This window comes from Plectropomus leopardus, chromosome 11 (assembly GCF_026936395.1).
Source record: "Plectropomus leopardus strain MGB_pleo_1.0 chromosome 11, ASM2693639v1, whole genome shotgun sequence".
NCBI lineage: Eukaryota > Metazoa > Chordata > Actinopteri > Perciformes > Serranidae > Plectropomus > Plectropomus leopardus.
In genome coordinates this window covers 15,967,432-15,994,557 of record NC_142186.1, presented here as the reverse complement: position 1 = coordinate 15,994,557, position 27,126 = coordinate 15,967,432, and the positions used below count along the sequence as shown (strand labels likewise).

The 27,126-nt window shown below is 40.5% G+C and overlaps 1 protein-coding gene and 1 non-coding gene across 2 annotated transcripts; one reads left to right on the top strand and one right to left on the bottom strand.

Annotated features, from left to right (window-relative positions):
- The first annotated feature begins 1,814 nt into the window (after positions 1-1,814).
- On the top strand, positions 1,815-26,008 carry limd1a (LIM domains containing 1a). Its single transcript, XM_042490353.2, has 8 exons — positions 1,815-3,682; positions 11,455-11,556; positions 18,051-18,118; positions 19,284-19,346; positions 20,173-20,303; positions 21,281-21,332; positions 23,629-23,697; positions 24,612-26,008. Exons 1-8 carry the CDS (start codon positions 2,467-2,469, stop codon positions 24,747-24,749), a joined length of 1,839 nt encoding a protein of 612 aa, XP_042346287.1. The 5' UTR covers positions 1,815-2,466; the 3' UTR covers positions 24,750-26,008.
- A 1,045-nt stretch (positions 26,009-27,053) lies between these two features.
- Positions 27,054-27,126, bottom strand: trnar-acg (transfer RNA arginine (anticodon ACG)). The gene has a single exon. It is a non-coding gene; the product is annotated as a tRNA-Arg (tRNA).

Sequence of the window (27,126 nt, the reverse complement as noted above, 5' to 3'; positions counted from 1 at the left end):
CGTTATGGTGACTGTTTCCCAAACATACAGATGGCTGTGCCTTATAAACCTTCTGTTTTAATTATGCAGCCGGCAGCAGCCTTGAGGCCCCCTCATCATACTGGCTCAATGTTTTTTCACATCAACTGGTGCTGTCAGACAATATATTTAAAACTCAGGCTCCATCCAGGACACAAATAAAGTGTGTCCCCATGTGTTTATTGGGGGATTGAGCATTTGTTTCCATACACTTTATGAGTTCATCTGATTGTACCCCAACTCTGTCTCAAATATTCCAGCCAGGGTCAGGACACAATGCGTAGGGGTCACTGTGTGTGTGTGTGTGTGTGTGTGTGTGTGTGTGTGTGTGTGTGTGTGTGTGTGTGTGTGTGTGTGTGTGTGTGTGTGTGTGTGTGTGTGTGTGTGTGTGTGTGTGTTTCATGAGCAGGAATGTGTGACGTCATTCATCCAAAACAGAAGGGGCACTGGCACTGTAAATAGCCCCCCTCAACCACAAAAAACACACCCATACAGTAGTCACAGTAGTTTTATGGGTTCACTTTACTACATAGATTGTTTATGAGATTTGGGAAACTTTAAAAAGTTGTGTTGGAGTGCCACAGGACTTCCTAGATGCATCCTAAAAATAATTATCCGCCTCCCATTTGCTTTACTTTAGATCTCTTTCCATAATTAAGCAAGATACTTTTGTAAAAACGGCAACATTACACTGTAAAAACACTCCAAAGCTCTGCATTGAAGGTCTTAATTAAAGGAATACTTCACCCACAAAATGACCATTTATAAATTAATTAGCCATGCCATGTTACCTTGGATTAGAGAAGAAAACGTTTCTCTCACATGCCTTCATGGAAAACAGCAAACATATTGATTTATTGATTGGTTGGAGACCACATTTAACAATAGCAAAAGTATATTGGTAAAGATTATCTATCTTCCAGTCAGGATAAGTGCTATACTTACACTACTAAATACTGTCCGTCTCCAAATAAGCAGCGCTAAAACATCAATTAGTCTGCAAGTTTTAAAGAGACTGATTAAGTAAAAAATTGTATAGGTCTAAAGAGAAGTCTCCACCCAAGCAGTGCTTACATATATATCCAAATTAGTCGGCTCTGAGTTTTAAAGAGGAATTACATAAGTCTGAGATAAATAAAAACAAGTAACCACCATAAAATTTTCACAAATCTCCATCCATGCTGCTTTCTACTGTTTACCTGAATGTGACACACCCCAAAACAAAACAACAACAAAAAACCTCACACAGAAAGGCATACTAGTCTGCTGCAGAACTGTGCACACAGTTCTGGTCTACTCGCAATGGGAGAGAAGTCTATAGACTACTTTGAGCAGGTTTACCTGTGTTTAAAAAACCTGTGTGCATGTGCTTATTTTAGTGGAAAAAGAGTATAAGAGAGTGAAAAATGTGCCAACCAGCCCCAGTCTCCCCTATGTTAGAGTGAAATGAAAGCACTCAAGGAAAGTACCTCAAATGTACAGGCCTACTTATGTTTAGTAGGATACGATATACTTAGTTATATAACTATACTTAGTTATATTCTACTAATGTCCACTTTTTATACTCCCTGCTCAGCTCTTTATTTTATGGAGCAAAATGAAAAAGTCTTTTGCTGACTCAAAGAGAAGCGGCTGACTCAACTAGCTCTGGATATTTTTAACAATGTCACAGGATGTAAGTGAGCAAATGAATATCTGCCCCCAGGTTCCGCTATTTTAGGACCAGACAAAGCTACTTTTATGTAAGCTAACGTTACTGTGTGATGCTACCCGCGCCGGTCTCAACTCAACTTTTTCTTGAGGCACAATTTGAGCACTGCACCTTTAAAAACAAACTGTTCCCTGTTTTCAGTCGTGTCGACCGGTGGCCACGTACGGCTCGTGCTCCAGCGGTTATCCCACGGTCTGGTCGTCAACGGTAGAGACTTTTAGCAGTTAAACGTCGTGATTTTAACGACATATTAGCTGTTTTATCCACTTTTAAGTACTTTTTTCTTCACAGAGGTGCGGAGGGTAAAGTTTTGAATGAAGGTTCCCCGCTGAGACTGTAACGTGGGAGGAGGAGGGGGCAGTTGGCGGGGTCGTCCAGGCTATCGGATCTGAGATCTGCTCACATTCATAACCAGACAGACGGCAGCTTATTCAGGACAGAGCTGAGCTGAGCGGAGGAGCAGCTTCACCGAAGAGGGAAGCTTTTTTTTTTCTTTTAAACTTTTAATCCTTTACACCGGACGATACAAAAGAGCACCAAAGTTTGGATTAACAGTAAAGTTTCTCGCTGTGCGCGGACCCTCGTCTCCTGTCAGGACTAGGAGCTGCTGGACTGTAAGCTAATAATTTACTCTGGAAATATCACTCTTTCACAGACTAGTGATTTAGTTAGGCTTAAGCTTTAAAAAAATCACTACTTGTTACTTTACTTCACTGAAGCACACACACGTTTTCAAAATGGATAAATACGAGGATTTAGGACTCGAGGCGAGTAAGTTCATCGAGGACCTGAACATGTATGAAGCATCCAGAGATGGTTTGTTTCGGATGAGGAGGGATGCAGGAAATAACCCCGACTTTGAAGAGACCAGAAGAGTTTTTGCCTCTAAAATGACTAAAATACACATGCAGAAACACCAAGAGGAGATGGCAAAAAACAGCCAAGTCATGAAAATGAATGGGGGCCACAACAACACATATTACACCAAAGACAGACCGCCCATCAATAGTTACAGACAGCCGGTTGAAGCGGCAGCGAAGCCCCCGATACTCTCTGGCCCTGTGCCGGGCACCACAGCTGGGAACCAGTACGCCCAGTTTGACGGTCAGAAACATCATATTCAGCCTGAACTTCCAGTCGGCAGGGCATATGGCTACGGAAACAATTACGATAATAAGGAGCGTTCAGAGCCACAGTCATACCAGCACAACACCCCTGCCCCCCCCAGCCCAGGAAACGCGTCTCACAGCGCGCCCACACATGCTCGTCACCCAGTCAGCCAGCCGACTGCCTGGGCTCCATCCAGAGAGAGCCAGCTCTCTCCTACTTTGTCTGGGTCTGTGGGTAGCAGTTCATCTCAGCAGCAACCCCAGCGTCAATCTGCACCTCCTTCCGCCAACAGTCAGCAGAATCAGGCTGTCACCCCCTCTGTAAACCTGAGTCAACCCTCCTCTGCTGGGCCAGCCGGGGGATGGACTGCAGAGCCCACAGCCAAACCTGACCTCATCCCTGGCCTGCCTCTGAGTGCCTTCACAGCAGGAGCTGACTTCCACAAGCAGCAGCCCTCCGCACATTCTGCAGCCCATTACACACCATCTTCTCCTACTTCGAGATCATCTACCAGCCATAATGGTCCTGTGACAGCCTCCTCGCTCCTGCCTGCACCCTTTGAAACACCTCCACCCAAAGCCCAGGTGGCATCTACTCCCTTGAACCCTGGTAATGTGTCCAAAAGCAGCAGCCAGGGTCAAGGTCAGAGCCAAAAACCTGTCTGTGGACATGCTGTCAGTGCTGAAGCTGACATCCTGTCCACCCCCAAGCCTGTCCATCCCGGCCAGTCTCTCCTTACACAACAACATGAACAGGGGCCTTCAGCAGCTGAAATAAAATTAGAAGCCATCACCAATCAGCTGGAAAGAGAGATGGATGCCCAACCAAAGGCTGACTACTTTGGTAAGACAGTTAAGACCAGGGCTATTCAGTTAGTTTGAAATGGTATCAGTTCATGACATTGAGCCAAAATTAGGGGTCAGAGAATATGTGTAATTACGTAAACAGATACAGAAATGATGACAAAACACTGAAGGAGTGAATATGTTGTATTTTGTAAATGCAGAACAACATCTGTGTATTGTATTCTATCATGACACATAGGTTCGAGGCATTTTTACATTCAAATGGTAATGCCACGGTCAAAAATAATTCCAGGTGAGCCATATCAAGGCCATATCACAGACATTTGGAAAAATGCATTTAAGTAATAGACAGCATTTAATTGCACACAACTGTAACAACACAACTTGACAGCCCCTTGTCCTCTCTTTACAATGTTGAGATAAATTCCAATATAAGCCCTTGTTGATGCTGTGTAGTCCAAACTTTAGACTCTCCAGCATCAACAAGGGGCGTCTGTTACTTAGGCCACTGCTATGAAACCCGGTGGACGACAGAGCTGCCCACCCACAGTTCAAAACATGATTCCACTTGTTTCTGAGTTCATATTCACGCATGCACACACTGTCACCCTTTGTCGTCCTTCTGTGTTTCCCTCACACACAAACACATTATTATTCTGTGTGTTTCTGTGGCTTAATCAGGAGTGCGACCCAGTTGTCCTAATTCTTTGTTTGGTGGCATTCTTGATGGTTTTTGCAGATAAAATAGCAGAACTTATTAAGCAGACACCACAGGAGTCCGCTTGCTTTTTTTCTCCTGTGGAATGCAGACAGAATAATTTTCTAATTTGTTCCATGTCTTTTTTTTTTTAAATGATTCATTGTCTGCCCTCTAGGCAGCTTGAAAAAAACCCTTTAGCAATAAAAGGTGGGGCCACAGCCAGAGAGAAGAGTGTTGCCCTTGTATCTCCTCCCAGTGATTTAGTGGATTACTATTGATGACATAACTCAATAATTAGAGCTCGATCATTTCTCTCAACTCTGTGCTCCATTAAGTCTGCAGTTGTTTGAATGTTCCTTGACCTTCGCATGTTGAGTATGTTTGACTGGCACAGTGGCACTGTTTGCCAAATGATGTCACTACTACAGACCTGTGCTTGCACATTTTCACGACTCTTTGTCAGCATGCCATGCATGCTTATGCAAGTGATCTACACGTGCGCACGGGGAAATGATCATAAATTACAACACCTGGTTCTAGCACTTGGTGGCACATTAGGAAAAAGAAACCATAGCTGTTTTTTTTTTTTTTTAATTTAGACAACTTGTGTATTTGTGTGGGAGATCACTTGCTTGTTGAGTTTTCTGAATATTGCAAGGAATTTGTAGGTATCATATTAATTTTAAGTATAAAGGGCTGGGTTACCCCAACAAGGATTCATTTAATCTAAGATTAGCTCCAATAAGAGTTTCAAAAATCTAGGTTTAAAATGAGTTAATCCAGATTTAAAATTAAGCAGAGCATCATTAAAATTCATCTTTATTTAATAAGTCCAAGTTTATTTGTTTAAACAGAATTTAAACAGATTTTAAATACAAGTGTCATATTGAAAGAAAAATAATAAATAAATAAACAAATACATAAATGCATACATAATTAGCATGCTGTCAGCACCTATTAAGAGAGGTGGGGATGGGGGTAAACTGTTGAAACAGCTGCTTTTCTGTAACAATTAATGTTGCATTCTTTCTAACAGTACTCATGATGGCTCGTGAGAGGGGCTCAAATTTTTGTGAATCAGCATTTTAAATTTTTTTAAAAAAATTAATCATTACAAAAGGAAAGTGGGTTCAGTCTGTCCCTCAACTTTCTTCAAGGATCTTTGTTTTTTGCTCAACCCATCTCAAAAGGCAGCCATTGTTAAAGTTAAACCTCCGCAACTGTAGGTTTAAACTGTGGATCACAGTTTTAATTTGAGTTTTGGTGCAAAAGAATCAAATTTACTTTTAAGCTAGTTTTAAAGTTTGGTACAACAGAATTTAAACTTCAACTTGTCCTTGTTGGTGTAATCCAGCCATAGGGTAATATTATCATCAAAAGAAGAGAATAGGCTTGCAGGCTGTAGCTAAGATTGCAACAAATACATGAGGCCACTTGTCGAGTAATAAAGGTAGGAAGGGTTGTTGAAGAATGTCCATCCTCAGCAGAAAACACTGCTTTCTATTCCTCATAGCACTGCCTGCAGCACTTCAGCTGCTCTATCGGGACTGCAGGAGCGCTATCAGGAAATGAATGCAACATTGTAAAAACACATGCTTTACTGGGAGGTCAGATGACAGGCTGTTGTCATCGATGCAGATACAGTAAAAAGGCAGGACATACTGTTAGTTGCTGGGAGTGTTTTTTTTGTAGAGACAGCTGATGCTCACGGTGCAACCAGGTGTTTTGGAGCCAAGGCCATTCATGAAAACAGGACGTCCCGCTACGAAAGCACGACAGTGAGAGAAAGAGAGTGTGAGATGGGTGATGTAAGATAGGTGATATCATGTTCAAGACCACAGTGTACCCCTATTACACACACACACACACACACACACACACACAACCTTGCCTCCTTGTTGAAAGGAATTTCCTGCTGGAATGTCATGATTGTAATTCACAGCCGTCCTCAGCCCCCCGGTGTGCTTGTATTGGTTTGACAGGGAAGATATTCTGGCATACGTCACCATCACGACATGGCTCACAAATAGCACAACGATGTGAATATTACGGATGTGTGGGAAAGCACAGAGCGCAGTCAGTGAAAGTGTAGGTTTTAAAGTAATACAGTATATGCCTTCTTTCACACACACATTCCCACATAGCCCACACACGGTTCTTGTATGGAGATTTCCACAAGACCCTGGCTCATCCTCTGAGTCACGCTTTTATGCTCGAAATAAACTTTTGTAGGTTAGTTTTATTGACAAAACGCAAGTTTCATCACAGAAGACCTTCATAGTTGTGAATAGTATATACAAACTTTTTAAGGACCTTCAGTACATGGTCATATTGGTACGTAGGTCCCATCAGTGCTTGATGATTGTTCGATTGACCCTTTAAAACCTGGGCTGACATTAGTTTTCTTGTGCTGCGTTCAGATGCCTCCCATAAGATGCTTAACCCTTTGAAACCTGAACAGATTGGTTAGAATACTTTCATAAACACTGGAAAAAAACCGCAATGACCAACTTGGCAAGAAATGTCCCACAAATTACAAGAAATTAGTAAAAGATGACCACGAAAATTACCTGAAAATTATTTTTATAAAAGGAGGGAGAAATATTAGAAAATTATTAAAAACTAGGTAAAATGTCTAGAAAACTATTTTTGCAATGATTATAATCATTTATATAAATGATGTTACAGTAAAACCCAAACATATATTTTTGCTTACTTTCTGGTAATTTTCTTGTAACTTTTTTTTACTAATTTATTGCTATTTTTGGGGTCATGTGTTGTTAAGGAACCAAAAATAAAACTAACCAAGTTTCAAAGGGTTAAGGCTGAGGTTTCTTTGAGCCTGACACAGGACTGAATATAATGTGCTTTTATACGTCTGCCAGTGCCATGGCAGTGTTTAACCCATCTAGTGAGGTGTGTCTACACACAGGGCTGGGATCCATCAGAGTTCCCGACTGTACACCAAGTGCTGATTGGCAAAACTGCAGCTGGAGGTTCTGGGAAAATGAGTCCAGTGCCAAATGGCTGCACTGGGGGAACACTGAGGAATGTCTGAAGGAAGAGAGCAAGGAATTTTAGAAATGAGGTCTTAACATACAAAGGGGAGGGGGGTCCCAGGCGATTTTAGAGGTGCCTGCAGTGCAGTTGAATGGATGAGTTGACAAACGAAGAGATTTAGTGACAAGTTTGTGGATGCTTCTTTATCCCTGGCAACAAGAGCCTGAGAGGATGTGAGATTTATAGCCATGTTGATCCAAGAGGGGAGAAGTGGTGGGACATCCCAGTGTTCTGCCTTTCCTCTCTCTCTCTGTCACACACACACACACAAACACACACACACACACACACACACACACATACACGCACACACAAATTCACTTGAGCGTTTAGTGTTGTGTTAAGATGGAGGATTAATTTATCCCATCTGGCTGTTGAGTGGAAAGCTTCATCTTAACTCTTCCCAGGGATTCTTGGCTTGCGCTGTGGCAGGATTTTGAAAGCTGACTTGTGTGTTTGTATGTGTGTGTGTGTGTGTGTGTGTGTGATATCCTCTCATGCGCATCATTGTGTCTTCTTTTCTATGAATATAATGGCCTGTAGTATTTGATTGAATTTAATATGCTGAGTCACTTCTCTGGGTGTGTCTGTCTGTGTGTGTTGTGTTAAAAGTTAGAAAATGAGAAGCACATCCTAGTGAATGAGAGTGCAATGTACTTGCATGTATATTGTGGTGAAAGTGTTATGGAAGGAATTGAGTCATTTTTTTAATGAGAAAAGTTTTCATTGAAAAGTCCTTTAAAGTTATACTGAAGAAAAATGAGAAAAGAGCTAATACAAGCACTGCTACTCTAATGGCTAGCAGCAGCTAAGCTCAAAGCACTGTGCACACTTTGCATCAACTTGAGTCATTTGTAATAGTGAAAAAAAAAGAAACCAAAGTCAGCTAAAAGTAATGGGTTAGCATTGGGGCTGCCAGACTCAGAATTTGTTAGTCACTCTAATCGGATCAGGCCAAGGAATACAAATATTCAACTATTGGTTCCTTTTTTTCCATATAGAGCTAGCTAGCTAAAGCATGCTAATTTGCTTGTGGAATTGTGCGACATTATTTTTGGCCAACACTAGATATCAAATGAAAGCCAGAGACAGTATTATATGTTAATAAGTTGCTGATGAGCTGTAAATTCACCACTTCTTCACACATCTGGCTCTGTAGCTGCCTGTACCGGAGAGCAGCGTGACAGTCAAGAGCGCTCACTCTGCAGCTAAATCTGGGGATGTACACTGCACACTGGCTGATCAAAGAAAAAAACAACAACAATAAAAATAAAACAGACTGTTCGACTTGAAGACTCTCAGTCGACTGAGAGGTCTCTGACTGAAGTTTCGAATCATCGATTTTAAGGGGGCAGCTGTAGTAAACATTTAATAAAAACAGAAGTAATGAAAACAGTGGAATAGTAGAAAGAGGACAGATATACGCACATCACATAGGTGCAAGGCCATTTAAAAAAATAGGGTACATGAGGAAGAAAGTAGTGCCTGCACACTTACTCCACGCCACAAAAGTTATTTGAAGACGTTTCCGATCCTACTTGATCTTCTTCAGGTTAAATGTTTGAAAAGATTAAACCACACTTATATTTCTACATAATGCACAGCAATAGGTTAATGAGCTTTATGGTGGCGGGTGTGGTTTACCATCAGTCAGGGTGGTAAAACAAATGACCATCAACAGTTCAATAAATTACATAGGAAATGCACAGAAGAAGTACATAGGGGAAGAAAAACAGTGATGTTGAGGTCATATTACAAAACATCAAACATATCTCAATTGATAAAAACATAACATTCTTTATATCAAATTCACCTTTTTATCAAAGTAGTTCATACTAAAATTCATTACCAGTCTTTGCATTAGTATGCCGTATGTATACATGTAGGTGTGGTTTCATCTTTTCAAACATTCTGACCTGACGAAGATCCAAGTGGGAACAAAACTTTTTCGTCATTAAACTTGAGTGGCATGGAGTAAGTATGCAGGCGTTACTTTTTTTTCCAACAGTGGAATAGTAAGCAAACTGAAATGGCTAAACAGTAGTAATAGTTTTGCTATGGGTGCCAAGGTAAGCTTTGGAACCACTGCTACAAGATGCAACACAAGTCTATCCATGAAATGTTTTTCATTCTTTTCACCGAATGAGATGTCGATGTAATATTTGTTGATTTTAATCCCTTCGTAGATGTTGCAGATGAATCTGAAACCTTGGGGCTAACTGTAGAAGTGATGACACACAGTTCTCCTTTTCACTCAGTGGCCAGCAAGCTGCCATTTACTGGGAGTTTTGTCAAATGGGAAAGGTGAGGGGGCGGTAGAAGGGGTAAAGTTTTGGCTGCATGTTTTGCTTCCCCTCCCCCCACTTGAAGCGAGCAGTCAGTACCCTGAATAATCACACTGTTTTGGAATATGGGACTCTGGCCAAAAGCAGATTTGTAGTGGCCCAACCGGTGAGGAGGTTACTATTAAAACAAGGACTTTTAAGTTGAGTTTAACTGATTTTTTTGTTCTCATGGGGCATCCAGATCCAAGCTATAAATAATTTAAAGGAAAGAAAATCCTTGTCTCAGTGTTAGATCTCGAAAAAGTCCTAAAAAAGCACTGCATACTAATATCGTATGTGTATGGTTTCCCTGAGAATCTTATTCCTGCTGTGTATTTTGTTTTCTGACATGTTTATAGTCAACATTTACAGAGGAAAAGAAGAAAATGTGATTTAAAGGATGTTTGCGCATTCATTTCAGAAGTTTGAAGGCAACTTTTTTTGTGTTTTCATGTCAACAAATAGCTTATATAAGAGCAGCATTCTTCTACTTTCTAATAATATCCCTCTATCATCTCTAAATCTTCTTTCCAGCCATTGGGGCCCCTGATGAAGTGTCCTCTGTTGTGGCATTAGGAGAGGCTTTAGTTGAATTATATATAACCCAGTTGTATATTGCATTGCTGAAAGCAAATGAAGAGAAACATTTGAAGGTTCTAAAATGTAACAGTGTGTTTTTGGAAGAGGCCGCCTCGTGATGTGTGTTGGATACAGTGGAAACAGAAGTTTCTTTGTCAGTGTTCGAGGAGGACCTGGGCTGGGCCGGGCTGGGCTGGGCCATGCTCTTCTGCTGGGCTCTACTTCTCTGTCTCCAGGGAGTTTTTCTATAAAAACACACACACAAATAGCCTCATGCACTCACATCCTCGCACTAAAAGAGAAGCTCGAGGTCTTGCCTTCATCCTCCCTCAATGTCATCGCCCCTTCTGTTACTTAAACTACATGCTTAATGACTGGAAGGTGAAATTGTGCTGTAACTGATCGATTTAGCAGCTAGCTGACTAGCCATTATGGTCAGCAGTGATGGGGTTTGTCACTTGTCACAATCCATATGTCAGTTGTTGTGTCATGCTATGTCATGCAGTGCATGCTCAGATGGAGAGATGGAGATTGGCAGGGAAGTGAAGCTAAGAAAGATAATATTTTCATGCCAGGTCTTAAGAAAGTCATGTTGCATCCTAAGCAGCTCCAAATAGAAAATGTTGTATATTGATCACATGTGTTGCTCATGAGCTGTCCAAAGTCAAAGGCGAGATTATGTAATATCTCCTGGCATGCTCTCATGTGATTTGTCTTTTTAAAGACCTGAACTATTTTTCACCCAGCGCACAGGAGAGAAAACTTCTTGCTTTCATGTGTTTTGGGCTTTTATCTTTATTTCCTTTTTTCTTTGCACATACTTTGTAGATCTTGTTGGCTTGGATAAGTGGATGGATTAATATTAAGTGGACTCCAGTGTGTTGGGTAGGAACAGTTAGATTTTTATCAAAGTCCGTATTAACAGACTTCTCAGTCTTGGAGCCAAGTTAAATAAGCAAATCTGGATATATTTCCCTTTTCGATGATACAGCCCGCTAACCAGCTTCCTGACTTTTGTGAAGTGTTTTTTTTTCTCCGTCTCCATTGTTTTTGTCTGGTTTAATCTGGATCATGTCCTCCACAACTCCCCTTCATCCTGACAAGTACTGTGACTTTTCTAACTTGGTCATATGCTGTGTGTTCCAGGAGTCTGCGTCAAGTGCAACAAGGCTGTGTATGGAGCCAGCCAGGCCTGTCAAGCTATGGGTAGCCTCTACCATGACAGCTGCTTCACCTGCAGTGCCTGTAGTAAGTACACACACACACACCCTCACTTAAGCCGTTTTCTCATATGAACTTCAGACAATGTCCAGATTTTTTCTTTAGCTCATGTAGCACACGAAAGAAGACTGTCCATGTCAGAAGCGTTCTTACCTACTGGAAATACTTCATTTGGTTTAAGCGAGGGGTGGCTTCTGGGTAGAATATGCAGGAGGCAGGACATGATGTGAATACACCACGGTCATGTAGCTGATATGTAATATTGTCACCCCCTTTTGTTCCTTGTCGTTCCTTTTGTCTGATGCTTTTGGCTTCGGCCCTTGTCGACAGAAGTTCCCAAATCTCGTCATCTCTTCATTTTGATTCTCTTTCATTTTTCATTGCTGCCTACGTGAAACTGAGCATTTTTCTGCACCCTTTGGATGTTTGCTTTCTCCCGCATGAGCTGCATGATAGAAACATCCTCAATGTCCCACTCAATTGATGTGAATGCTTCTGACAATTATACCCCTTTTTCACTTAAATTAGCGCATGTATGCAGGTTTTTTCAAACACAGGTTAATCTGCTAAAAAATAGGCTATAGAATCCTTTCCCATTGCCAGTAGACCAGAGCTGTGTACATGATCGTGCAGCAGATAAATATGCCTTTCTGTGTGTCTGGGTTTTTTTTTTTTTGGTGTGTTAAGTTTGATGTCACAGACAGGCTGCAGAACAGGTTTTTAAACAGCAGAAAGCCGCATGGACGGAGGTCTGTGAAAACTTTTAAAGTGGTTAATTCTCTTTATAGATCTCCTATTATTCAGTCTCTCCTTCAGACTTGATACATGGATTGATTTTTTTGCGATGCTTGGATGGAGACGGATGATATTTAGTAGTGGTGAGTCATTGCATCTCACCATTAAGGGGTTAAAATTAGCGCATTCTCGTGGGTGTTGTATTTCCATCCAGGCTGGTTGGAGCTGGAGTTGATAAATACCTGTGACTACCCTAGAGTCATTTGATGCGGGTGTGAATGCGGATTGTTGCCTTTTCCATTACATTAAAAAACCATTTAGTGGGTGTTAGTGGGGTTTTTTGTGCAGTGGAAAAGGGGCTTTACCTGGTCTATTCACACAATGGCTCTATCAGATATTACACAGACTTTGTACCAAGGTGCTGGCAGAATAAAGTCTGTTTAAAATCCACTCCAACTGATTCAGAAATTTGAATTCTCACAGTCAGCTCCTCGGGGCAATGTCCAGATAATTTTAGGTTTGCAGTGCCTGTGTGAAAGGGGCTTGATCCTTTTGCTCCCATTTGAACACTTTCACCTTTGCTCCTCTGTCGGTTCCTGTGTAAAGCTCATGTCACCTCCTGACTAATAGATTGCCAAAGACCATGTTCTCTTGAATTAAAAGTGGTACCTTCTTCTTCAGTCATTCAATGCCCCGGGCAAAAACACACAATTATTTGGGGATTACAGTACACTGCTGCCGGTGTTTGGTTTCTGGGAGTGCCAGTCACTCCTCCGGCCCACACAAAGACACACAGAGAAAGACTTTTTGCCGACCTAATTCATCCATCACCAGTCAGTAAAATAAGTTTAAGTATATGTTTTAACACATAGAATGTATCCAAGTCTTGTTTAGAACTCAAGATTAAAAATCTTTGACTTATAAAAACCACAGATCATTTGTGAGAAAGACAGGGATTATAAGCATCAGCATCTACTTAGTGGCTTTTTGTAATGAAGCAATAATGACTTGTAGCTCTTTGTGCTGGTTAGCTACAGGGCTTATTTGTTTAGAAATACTTTGGCAACAACTTGAAAGGCTATATCTCTTCTTTGTTGTGCTCTTTTGGTTTTAATTACCAGAGGCGGATGCAGTTTTAACTTTTAAGACAGAATGAGGTTAAAGAAACTGCATGTCATGTGTTGGAACAGATAAAAACAATATAATATAGGACAAGTTGCATAAAGATTTTAGTGCTTGAAAATGAACTGGTGTGTTGTGTCAATATTGTGTGTCATAGCGTCTCATTTAATGCTGCACTGACCTGGTTTTTGTTTTTAGTTAGACAGTTTACGGGACCAATTAGGTACAGCCAGGTGTCAGTTGGGGTTCATAACCCTGGCTGCACTGTCCGATGTATGAACGACTTGTAGCTTCCTGGCTGGACAGCAGCACACTTCCCTCACTGAAACATGACCTGGCTCTCCTTACCAACCAATTAAAATCGCTGTCCCAATTATCAGATGGTGGGTATGTGAAGTATGTGCGGCACTGTGGTGACCTCTACTCAGGCCCATTATTCTGCAGCACCTTTGACCTTGCTGGTTACGCCCCTAAATGTATGATAAACATCTCTGTGTTTTCTTTTAGCCTCCGTTCAGTGTTTATATGTGTGTGTGTGTGTGCATGTGTGTGCATGTGTGTGTGAGCAAGGAGACTAACAAGAAGAGACACATTGTGGCTCAGAGGAAAGCTGATGTCTAAAGTAGAGGGAGAAGAGAGGAGTTTACACACCACATACCTCTCATAGCTTGCTCCATGTGAAGGCATACGGGTTGTGCTCGCTGTGAGTGGCCCCAGGGAAAAGCATCTCAGCTGGGGAGGAATGCAGGCATAGGGGCCCGCACTAGGTCTGGCTCAAGGAGGACACTGGGTGCCGTTATGTCAGCTGGGTGCAACAAGATGTGGGAGGCCATTTAGTGGGAGCACACCACACGCAGCCAGCATGCAGGGGCACGCTGATACATGCATATGTATTCATGCATGTGCCCACACAGTAAACAACACAAAGCAGTTGAATATACAGTGACTGTATTAACAGCAGCCTTTGTCATCTTCCTCCAGAGTCTTTATGACAACTTTCATGCTTCTCGAGTTGCATAACAAGTCTTTACGACCGTGAACTTCCTCCCATGCCCTAACTCCATCACTTCCCCCAAGGTGATTGAGAGGCAGGAGGACATTCCTGATGGCCAGGAGAGCTTAGGCTATGTGTCTAGGATTCAGCACTTTGCTGCAGGAGGGGCTTTCCTCCTGGTTAATCATCGACTGTGTACCAACATTTAACAGTTAAACCCAATTCGGTTTGGGGATTAAACTCAAGTTTGTGATCAGTAGAACTAGTTTACACATTAGCCAACTCAAGTAATCTGTGGAAATGTCAGAAAAGATGGAAATAAAGAAATAGGGCTCAACATTAAAAATTTCCCGATGCAAGTAAAATGCTTCTCCGGGCAAATCTAGCAAAGCACTTACCCATAAAAAGAATTAAACACATCGTTTTTTTGCGGCGCTGATTATGGTAGTAGCTAAGGAGTGAGCCATCTCGCTTCCTTGAGTTGAATCTGAGGAAGAGCATTTTTTTTAGCTCGAAACGTCACTTATTTTCACAGAATAAAATCCTTTAAGGGGAGCTCCCTGGTGTGTGGACCTCTACTTTTTCTTATTTTGCTTCCTTCTCATCTGTGTGGAGAGCTGCATGTGTGGAGAACCGATTGGGCATCCGCAAGAAAATGGTGGCAAGCAAAGACAAAGTTTATAAGTTGAAACGCAAACAAGCATTTCAGTTATACTGGAAACGGGAATTGAATTGGGTAGTATTGAAAGATGTGGGCGTAACTCCAACTCCGTATTGCACAGTTTGCCGCAAGTTTGAGAGTAAGGTGGATAAAACGGCTGTTTTTCAAAGTCATGTCAAGCTCCCGAAAAACGTTGCTTAAGCGACATAAAAAGAGCAGACGGCGTCTTGCTTTTATTGCAGCTAAGCGGGCTGCCCACAACTCCCCCTTCTCCTAAGCCTTTTTTGTTATTTGATGACTGCTAATAAATAAAACAGTTTGTATAAGGTGGGGTAAAAATTTACTACGGACAAAGAGATTTCTGATTCACCTGCTTGACCAGGGAAGTTTTATTTTATTTATTTTAAAGATCTCATCCTTATTGCTATAATGTTGACCCTTTTTTTTTACCTGTTTCTTTGTCTGTGCTGTTTTACTCTTGCTCTGTAAAACACTTTGGGCTGCATGATTATATGAAAGGTGCTTTATAAATAAAGTTTCATTTGATTTTGATTCCAAGTGAAAAAAAAACCTTAAAAAAAACACTTACGTTAAACCTTGAAGACTCATGTATTTTGTTTCGCAAGATTTAGTTTAAAATGAGATGCAGGTAATAATGACTTCACAACACATGAAGTGTCTTTTCTGGGGTAGTTTTACAAAAACTAAAGCGGCAGTAGTCCAAGGTGTGACTTGAGTTTATAAGGTACTGTGGTACACAGACCCTCTCAGAATCTGCTTTCATAACATCAGCCCCTCATCCCAGCAAATCAGCAGGCTTTTGAGAATACAAACAAGGATCTGATTGGTTCTGAATCCACTGGCATGCTAACATCTGGTGGGAAGATTGTCAGGACCTTGACCAAATGTCCCAGGTGCTGTTCATAGTCAGAGAAATGCATTCAGACTTCCAAAAAGACATGTAAACCCAGGGAAGACTTTCTCTGTCAAAACATACATATCTTTAATGATCTGCAAATGTGGAATTGTTATAATAGAGATGCAGCTCTTTTGCTGAGATGCCACACTCCAGTAATTTAGGAAGGAACAAGGGTGAGGCCCAGTGAGAAAGCCATGGCAGTGCCGTTGTGAATTTCTTATTTTTTAAAAATGGGATTACATAAGGGAATTCATGGGATGTTTTAATTAGAAAATGGCCTTGTGTTTTGTTCTCTCCCTCAGGTATTTTACATTTTTATGAAAGCGCAATAGTCACAGCTCTTTCTGGTGCTTTTCAAATAGTCAGTCCTCACTCCTGACTTTAATTAAGCTCTTATCTTCCTGCAAAGCTCAGAGCCTTCCCTCTGTGACTCAATGGGAAAAACGACAGGAATGTAAAGAGCAGGAATGACTCGTATCTCACTTTCATCCTCTTCATCCTTCCCTCCTTCGTTTAGGGACACAGGGCCAAGACTGTCTGTCAGTAATTACACTTGGTCAACTCTGCACCTTGGCCTGCTTGAAATGACTCGCCTCCTTTAAGTTGGTAACTGTGTTAGCCTTGGCCAGACGGCAGTTGCGTTACCATAATTATTCTGTAAAATAGTAAGATCATGTAATTGTGAATAACTGGTTCAGTCAATTTCGTATGCCACAGATGAATCACAAGGTTTCAGTTTTTTAAAAGTTCGTTCTCTTTGTTCTTGCCTCTTTATTTCAATGTGTAATTTAGGCTTATTTCAGTCAGTTGTCGACTGATTTTAAGATAGCAGTTGATAGAGTGGAAGAAGGTCAGCCTCTTTGGCTGAGCTCCTTTTCTTACCCAGTAGAATTAGACTGTAATTTTCTTTACATTGCAGGTTGATTGAACTATGCAATATATATATATATATATATATATATATATATATGTATATATATATATATATATATATATATATATATATATATATATATATATATATATGTATATATAGTTGTTGACTATATTCTCCAGAAATTCATCTGCAGAAAGTGCTGCATGTAAAGTGTCCTGTAGTGGAGGTCTGCCTGTGCCTGCATTTCTTCCCTCTCTTAAAACTGAAACTGTGAAATTCCTAGTGGCTAAATGAGCGTGTGAGACTATCTGGATTACAAGTAATCAGGTAAACAGAGCATGAGATGAAGCACGGGAGATAAAGAAGGCTCCTGTTCACTAAGTTTAACCCCTCCCCTCCCCTGCTGTCCCCTCCCTCACCTCCCCACTCAGAAAATGTCAGGAATGTTTTCTCTTCCTGTGGGACCTGGGCAAGAATAGCTATGTGCAGTAGTTGTGCTGTGTGTGTGCGTGCATGTGTGTCTGCGTGTGTGTGTGTGTGTGTGTGTGTGTGTGTGTGTGTGTGTGTGTGTGTGTGTGTGTGTGTGTGTGTGTGATGCTTAAAAAAGCCAGCCGCAGACCTTAGAACTATTAAGGCACACAGACAGACAGGAAGCACATCCACCATGTGGAAAGACACCAGAAAAGAACAAAGACGAAGAATAGCAGGTCATTGTAGGCCTTGCCCTGTGTTCGCCATGAAATCCAATAGAGCATAAGTGTTTAATCTGTTGCACCTGTCTAATAATTGAATTAAATCAAAATTTTCCCCCACGTGTGTCTGATCCAGATGTGTCCCCCATCCTACTGTAACCTGCTCTGTGTCCCAGCAATATTATATTAAGACACCGGCACACCAGAGATCCGTTTGTTTGATTTATCTGCCTGGGATTCAGCAGGATATAATGAATATTGCAAAAGGGCCCATTACCTTCGAATGGATGTAATTAATCACCACAGTCTTTACGCATTAGAGCTGCAACTATTTTCTGAGACCGGGCTCATGGCTTTGCAAGACTTTCCAGTAAAGCATTTAGACACTGTATCATTGATGGAGCTTTTCTTGTCTGCTTTAATCCACTTATTGTAATTCAATAACTAAAAAAAAAACTTGTTTTGTTTTGCCGTGTATTGCAATGATACAAATGGACTTTTCTGTGTGTCTGTTTGTGCAGGTCGAAGGCTGAGGGGGAAGGCATTCTACTATGTCGGAGGGAAGGTTTTCTGTGAAGAAGACTTTCTGGTGAGTGCAATACACAATCAATACTCAGTATAGCTCAACTGAGGTAGCTGGTCTTGTGACCTTTCTTGCATTCGGTTCAGATAACAAACAGTGCCTTTGCCTCTCTGAGCTGCATTCACTTTCACCCAGTATATATCTTTACTGTCTCAAGGTTTACAAATTATGTATTCATGATTAAGAAGAGGCCATCACTTGAATTACCATTCACAGGATATGCCTTACACACTTAAATGCAGGCTTAAATCAACCTGTCATGCTTCAACTTAAATAAAAAATATTGGTTGGAGACTTTAACCTTGTGGCCCCATTTTTTCGCATCTAGTGCAGCAGATTCATATCAGTTTCCTCCCTTGAGTGGGACTGGAAGGAGGTCAGTAACTGGAGAAGCTGTTTTGCTATGGTTTATAGTGTGGAGGGCGGTCAGGCCATTCACACCAGTGCAGAACAAAAGTATATACTTTGCAAAAACTGTCGTAATTTCTCGCATGCATTTCTAGCCAGTGCACATGTGTGTTCATAGAAAGTCCTTGCTTTTTTTTGGTTACTGCAAGTATTTCCCCAGCTCATCCTTGTGTTCACACTGTCAGTAACTCTGTGTGTGTTAACCCCAGGAGCCCTCCGTATAAAACCTCATCTAATTGCCTTTCCACCAAAAGCTCTTAGTTGCTCAATTAAAATAAAAATTTATACTAAATTAAATTTGCTCTGACTCTTCCCCCTCTGTGTGCTGTTAATTACGTCTGCTCTTCTGCCAGACCTGTTAGTGGGGCCTCTGCTCACTGACACTGCTCATACATATTAACACATAATAAAGCTGAGCTGACTGATTCTAATACTGTATCAGTTAAATGTCAATCACAGGAACCATTGACTCTGAAAGGCTTCCTAAAAAAAAAAGCATTTCACACAACACAAGTGCAAACTGCACTGGTTGTTGTGATTGTTTTTGTTCTCAGACGGGGAAATGAAGGATTTTAAGCAGTTCTAAGGAGGATTTTAGTACAACTATGCCTACTAAACCTTTAAGGCTACTCTGGATTATGCCTTGAAGACATTGTGGAGCAGTTTAGTGCTCAGTCTGAAACAGAGAGTCAGAGATTTCAGTCATCCATTAAATAACCTCATTCCAATGACATCACTGTCGTCTTTTCTCTGCCTGTTGAAGTACTCTGGTTTCCAGCAGTCTGCAGACAAGTGCAACGCATGTGGACATCTGATCATGGACATGGTGAGTGTCTGTTACATCTTTCCAGTTGTGTGTACTTTTGTGTGATTTGTCTGCAAGTCTGTGTTTGTGTGTGTGGGTCCTAGCCAGGTGATCTCAGCAGAAACTCAAGAGTTACTTCACCCTAAATGAGCTTTCTGTGGGCACATCTGGATAAAGACTCAAGAGGAAGCTTTGGCTCTGCATGTGCTCCTCTCTCGGTCACACACACATGCACACACACAAACAGTCTCATGGGTACAAACAGAACACACACACACACACACACACACACTCAAAGCATTGATCAAGTCAGGAAGTGTCGCAGCATGTGAGGGATTTTTGTAGACATTGGTCTACACATGTTCTCCATGCAGTATGCTGAGATGAAGGAGATGTCTCTGTTTCATTTATCTTTCCATCTGCATATTTAACATGCTTTATCTCACAGCACAAATCTGTTTGTCTTAATTACTGAGACTGTATTTTGTATGTTTTGTAAGTTATGGATATGCTTTTGTATTCAACATATGGCATATTATCTGTCTTTGTCTTAAATTTGCAATTTGCTGTATTTTTCTTTTAGATTTATTTGAAAGACATGTTTACTCATATATTATCCTGGGTACTCTGGGTTGGTCTATTCTTATCTTTGTCCTGTCCTCAGCTGCTCATTTGACCTAATATACCCTCAGGGATTATTAAATATAATATCTATTATAAAGGCAAAGATTTTACAACAATAACTTTTTAAGCTGACTGGAGGTAAATAGTGAGAAAATATGCTGCAGCAATACTAGAATTATTGGTGTCCTAACACCAATCTCTTTACTCATTCCTCTCTTTATAGATCCTGCAGGCCCTCGGGAAGTCGTACCACCCCGGCTGTTTCCGCTGTGTCATCTGTAATGAGAGCCTTGACGGAGTGCCCTTCACTGTGGACACTGAAAATAAGATCTACTGTCTCAAAGACTACCACAGGTGAGTGCCACAGTTCACAGTATTTCTAAGGAACACAAGCACATGAGATTGATTTATCTGTGTTGAATTAGTTTAGCGTGACACAAAAGTCTAGGTTTCTTATCCCGAGCCCCTAAACGTTCCTCCGCTACTGCTGGATCTGCCTGAGAAGGGTTGACTGAGTCTCTCTGCCACGTGTGGCAGACACATGAGAAGTGTAGTCAGGGATGAAAGGAGAGGGAGGGGGAGGGAGGAAAGATCACTGTCCAGTTAGAGGTGTGAAGAGTGGCGTGCAGCCATGGCTCCTCTTGTCCAACAGTAACATGCTTTGTAGGGACAAAATCAGAGCTTCTAACATCTGAGTGAAAAAAATCAAGGTTGTGTGTGTGTGTGTGTGTGTGTGTAGGAAAATATTATGTACCTGTTAGCCACTTGTAGAAACTACAGTTAAAGTTATCAACAGTAGCACCTGTAGCACCTCACCAGCAGCGCTACAGCTGCAGCTTTTCCTCTCCCTGCTAGGACAACTTGTACAGCTCAGCCAGGCACATGGCCGATCACTGTCCACATGCTTTCCACGCTGATTAAATCATTATTGTGTATACAGTATGTGTTTGACTTTTAGCCACAGTCATGCCCATCCACACTGAGAGGCCCTTTGTTATTCTTTCAGACATCCAGGTGCCAGCCATGTGTGTGGAAATAATGAATTCACATTACTTTTTTGTTTTTCTACTTCCTTTTGGATTTTGGGGGAATCACGTGTGCAAGGGAAAGCCAGCACATCTGCTAACCTGGCATCTCCTTAGTGGAAGCAGAATAGTCCTAGTCAGAGGAGAAAGAGAGAGAGAGAGAGGTTTAAAGGTCAGGAGAGGGACATCAAATATGAACTGTAACCTTTATGGTCTTTGGACAGAGTAAATTCAAATTCAGGTCATTAATGAACTGAGCGCAGAGCGAACAGATCTGTGAAAACTTGTTTCTTTTTTCTCTCCCAGGGTCCTGGCGCCTAAATGCGCAGCCTGTAACCAGCCCATCCTGCCCTCAGAGGTAAGATAACAGTCACTTTTATTTAGGACTGAGTCATAATAATTCACTATTATCATATACAGCATAGTCTCTTTATATTACCATATTTTGAAAATTCTCATGTCATGGTATCATGGTTTTCTAGTGGTGGGTGATGTCTTGTGGCTTGTTCCACGAGGGATCTATAAAATGAACACATTTTTCACATTTTTCTTTTAAGCCACCAGCACAAAGATGATATGTCACATCCAGGCCACTCTCTACAGCGCGATAGTGTGTGAGCAGGCAAGGCATGTGTTTTTGTATCCGCAGGGCCCCAGACTGCAATCATCTAGTTGCATTTTGCGATCATTGATCACCAGTGCAGCTTGCAAATATTACTATTATATGAACTGGAGAGGTAAAAGTTTGTCTCCAGCTCACAGCAAATAAATCCTATGTTTAATAGCTCCCCTTTAATGGTTTAAGTCTACAGCAGCTGCTAACAACATCTTCTCATTGGAAGCTTCAAGTTCACAGTAAAAACATTAACACTTTTGGCCCAAGACAAACCGGATACTTTAAAAGCGCAAAATTGTTCTGCTGTAATTTACTTTGTTAGTACTTTGTTCAGCTTTATTTAAACAGTATTTTATTTAACTTTGTTATAACAGTACTTTCTCTTGATTATAATAGTATTTTATCTAACTTTATTATAGCAGTACTTCTTTAATTTTATTCCCGCTGTGTTTTTTTTTTTAAATTTACCACAACAGTACTTTATTTAAATTTATTACAACTGTGCCTTGTTTAACTTTATTATAACAGTACTGTTACTTTTTTGTAACAGTGCTGTATTTAATTTTGTTGTAACATACATTAAGTTGTTTAGTATTTGACTATTATACAGTTGTTAAGAGATCTGAAAACATCAATATATATATTGTGCAGTGTGATACAGCCTAAAAAGCAATATTATTTATAGGCCATATTACCCAGTCCTATGGTTCACTTTTTACTTTGAAAATTTCCCAAATTATATATTAGGAATTTAAGTGGATAACTTAACTTGTTGATGTTAAAGGTATGCCATTTAGGATTTTCTTAAATTATTTTTCCTAAATAAGATGCGCGTGTGCACACCAAAAATGCAAATATAGCGCGGCTGAACCTCAGTCTGGGGTTGACAATTCCTGCGTAGTATACCTTTTAAGATGACGTTCTAATAATTGGCCCAGTACTAGTCTTATATGTGTTACATACCCATTTGAATATTGAGTGATTTGTTCATGCTCCCGGCAGTTCATTAGTTTTAGGTTGAAGCTCTGTCAAAACACCTAATACAAGTTTCAGTGCAGAGGAAGTGTCAAATGAATCCCAGCATGGTGTGAATGAAAAGCTTTATAACTTTATTACATGTAGAAGTTCTTCACTTTAACCTGTGGCCCTTCAGCCACCAGGAGCTCAGCAGATAATAAATCCTTATCTGCTTATGTTTACTCAGTTATGACCCAAACAGAACTTAGCTGTGCAAGTAGCACATAGTTCAATATCACCATATTTCCCACTAGACCACAGATCAACAGAGTGTGCGGCCTAATATCTCTGGGCTTTGATTTGATGTGGTGACAAAGAGAAGCCGATGGACGGTTGAGAGATATATAGCTCACACACAGGCAGGACGTGCTGGCAAAAGCAGAGAAATGTCCAAAATTAGAGTTGACTTTGCTGGAATGTCCCCTGCCCTCCCCTTTGAGTAAGCAGTGAGGCCGGTATTTAGAGGAGAGGTGGTGTGTGTTTGTGTGTGTGTATTGGGGTAGGGGTCTTAGTCTGTCTTGTGCCTTTATGTAAGCTGTTGTTACGGATGTTCAGGGGAGTTCCTCTCAAGCTGATATTGTAACCAGAGAAAGATGACTGAAAAAGAAACGGGGACAAAGAGCACACGCACAGAGATACGTGATCTTTGTACATATTTGTAAATGATTAACTAAAATCATTGGCTTTGTTGTTACATTTTATGTCATTATTCATGTATATGATTTATATGCGATTTTTTTTTATTTCATGGTTTTCAATTCTAAATTTAAAAAAAAACAACTCACTGACTGTATCAACAGAGTGGGTCTATACTCGACGATGGACGACTGATGAGCACTTAAACTTTAAGGCTGTCATGTAGAAGGGTGCTTAAGTACAGACAGCTGAGCTCTTGGCTTACATCAGTGTGCGCACGCTTTTTTATCGATCTTTTGAAGCTTTTGTCAGACTGAACAGAATTAGACAGTGGAGCGTCTTCTGGCGAGATTGGCTTCAGTTGTCCGTCTGCATTTCTTTCCAGGGGTCTGATGAAACCATTCGAGTGGTATCCATGGACAAAGACTATCATGTGGAATGCTATCACTGTGAGGTGAGTTAAAAAGAAAAGTCGCTTTGCATTTGAAAACATTCATGTTTAGTGGCTTAGAGTGAGGAACCCTCTGAAAGGCTCATTAAGAGAAATCATAATAAGTAGATCCCTGATCTTAATTGCAGTCTCGGCTGTAATGACATGCTGCTGAGGAGAGCAGGTATGCAAGGCCTCATCATCCCGTCTCATCATTTTACTCAAGTGCCTCTTCTATATTGCTAAAGACTGATTGACAGCTGCTGTTCTTTCACTTCATGAAAATAAAAATCAGTGGGCTGTGAAGAGCAGCTCCCTGTTCAAGTAGTGTTTAACTCTTGAGTGGCCATGTCCTCCCAGTGGTGTTTAATCTTTCACAGTGATCACAGAGGAGCATCTTGACTCTAAAATTTTGTCTTTTTAAACATAATTATTTTTTTTACTGCAAGCTATAAGGCATAACTATGGTGAATGACAAGCAAATGTCTACATCTTGAGACGGTGTTTGGGTTGTCTGTCTGGGCTACTGAAGAAACACGGCAATGCAACATGGTGAAATTTGCAGGCAAGGATCGGCTCTTTATGTAGATTAAAATGTCTCATTTTAAAGTAACAAAAACACCACAATTCATATTTTCGGGTAATGATACACTAAAGGAAACACTTTTTATACTTTATTCTGTATATGCTAATATAATGTAAATCCTACGCACTGTACCTTTAAGATCAACTAATAGTGAGTTGAAATCTTTTTGTACATGTAGAAATGAGCCTAAAAATGTGCTGTCTTTGCACACTTTCGAGGTAATTATTGCTGTCCAATCTGTCAGTGCTTGGTAACAAGGTCAACTCAGAGCAGAAATCAGCCCAATTATCCTCTCCTCTGTAACCTGTCAGTGGATTTGTCTCACCAGTTGTGCCTCCTTTGTGTTGTTCAGGACTGTAAGATGGAGCTGAACGACGAGGAGGGTCACCGCTGCTACCCTCTGAATGGCCACCTTCTCTGCCACTCCTGCCACCTGAAGCACATGGAGCCTTCCGGCTCCTCTCCCATTGCCGCCAACGCCTCCTTCTAACTTTGCTGCAGATGGAGGGAGACACCTGGTGGATAAATGGAGGAACTGCCAAATCATAAATGACAACGGGAGCGGACATGTGTGCAATTCTTGTTGTAGAGGATTGATTAATGCAGTGCATCAGATCATGCCGTGGTTTGATGTGTATATCCAGAGGAATTTTTCAGAAGTTTCAGTTATGCCTGAAGAGGTTTTCGCCCAATAATGAAGTACTGTAATACACCAAAGCCCTACTTTGAATTCAGCGTTGCGTTATTTCCGCTGCACATGGACTTCGCAGAAGTGTTGCCATATGATTTGTTTTTTATGTAAATAACAATTGCATTGGCTGTGTAAATATCTGATCTGTCGACTCATTTTCAAGTCAATCCATAACTGTTCTGTCTAATGCTTCTTTTGGCTTATTAGCCTAGATATTGGATAATGGTTTAATCATATGATATAGCTTATACATGCAATAATAATTTGGTGTGTATTTCCAAAAGAAAAATATACAAGAAAAAATACTAAATTGGGGTTGAGAATTATTTTCAAAGTCATAGCATAACAATACTTTAACCATTATTTAGCCAGAGTTACAGATGGTGTTCATCTTCTTTTCAAGGTGTTAACTTCACAAACACAAAGGCCTCTATTTGGCTTCATATGCAATAAATTATATCAAATTTCTTTTTAGCATGACCATTCCATAAAAATGTTAACAGCGCCATTATCCTCCAAGTTGCTTTGGCTTTGTGTGCTTAGGTTATACTATTTCATTGTCATATAAAACATTTAAATGTTTTTTGTTTGTTTTTGTTTAGTCTGAGCAAGAATGCTTCAGAAAGCCAGGTTATACTATTCTGTAGTAAACAAACAAACAAAAATACAATCTGTTCTGAGCACTTAGAGATATGTGAGTTTTTAATGCAGCTATGAAGATTATGGTATCAGGCCTGTAGATCCATGTGTTCTCTTATGGTTGCAAACATATATTTAAAAGATATATATATATATATATATATATTAGGCCTATATTAATTTACTTTTATTGCAAAACCTCTTTAATACTAATTTTGATTTGCTGTGGGGAGTACTGTTTTGATTGCCTACCTTTGCCATCCAAATATTCATTTCTTGAGTTTACTAACTTAATACTTGCTTGTCATTTGAGGTCCTTATTTCATATCCAATTGTAGATTAAGATGAGGAGCAAACATATTCATGTAATGCTGTATGAGTGAGAAAAATATTTAATAAATGCATTGCAAGAGGCCACATTTTCCATTTATATTTGGTTCTTTTTTACAGTAGAAATGGTACAACCATAGCTTGCTTTCAGCACAGATTAAATATCTATTTATTGGACATTTTTCAAGTAGATCTGCCTTTATATTATTTTTTAAATAGGTATTTAAGGGACAATGCAGGCCATCGCCGTGAAAAACGCAACGAAAAGTGATTGGTTGCCACAATTCTTCATAGTGGGGCAGCATGTGATTGGTCAAATATTGGGGTGAGGGCGGGCGGAACCCTCAGCCCCTCACCACCTCCACCTCCTGGAAATCGACGTCAAGTTGTTTCAAACCCATGACTGACATGTTTTGACATATTTCTGGTAAGTTTAATTGCCATTACCGTGTCTTTCATATTCTACCATTCAGTTCAGTTATTGAAAAGATGTAACTTTCCACCTCGGTAGCTGAGCAGTTTACAAACAACCGTCAGCAACAGTTAGCAAATTAACAAACAACTCCACATCCATAAGCAGTTTACCTTAACTCTTAACAATAGGATATTTATAATACCCCATTCCTTGAATAGAAAACAAATGCAAAGTCAATACCGGACTGGCTATTCAGTAACAGACTTTATCTAACAATTAGCATTTGTCAATGTATTTGTTTCTTGTTTTTGTTTTTTTTTTTTTTTGCTGAATATGATCATTTAACCACTGACTGTGCATAGAAACTGTCTCGTAATGTGGCAGACATTTTGCCATTGTAGGAAAACCACAGGTGCTTTTAATATCAGTAATTATAGCTGCATTTCACTCAGGAGAAGCCCTGGTATTGTGAATGCTGGCTTATTGGAATAGCTTGCTGAAACATGACAGCAAAACACACTAGCAGTTATTCATGGCTTATTTCAGCAAATTTCTGCTTGGTCTCAGCCTAGATTTAGGACACCAAGAACTTGTAAAGCATCGAAATGTGTTTACTGTTTCCCTTCTGACAATGAGAAACACATATCCACAAGGAAACATTTTTGGACACATCAGAAACAGTACTTAGCTTCTTCTCAAAACTTCAAGTGTGAAAAGATCGAGCCAGCCAGGAGTCGAACCTAGAATCTTCTGATCCGTAGTCAGACGCGTTATCCATTGCGCCACTGGCCC

What these genes read in the sequence shown, in the direction of transcription:
- limd1a (XM_042490353.2), top strand. Translation starts at nt 2,467, where the DNA reads ATGGATAAATACGAGGATTTAGGACTCGAGGCGAGTAAGTTCATCGAG. An exon ending in TGTCTCAAAGACTACCACAG is followed by an intron (nt 20,304 to 21,280) that starts GTGAGTGCCACA and finishes TTTCTCTCCCAG; the next exon opens with GGTCCTGGCGCCTAAATGCG. An exon ending in AGCCCATCCTGCCCTCAGAG is followed by an intron (nt 21,333 to 23,628) that starts GTAAGATAACAG and finishes ATTTCTTTCCAG; the next exon opens with GGGTCTGATGAAACCATTCG.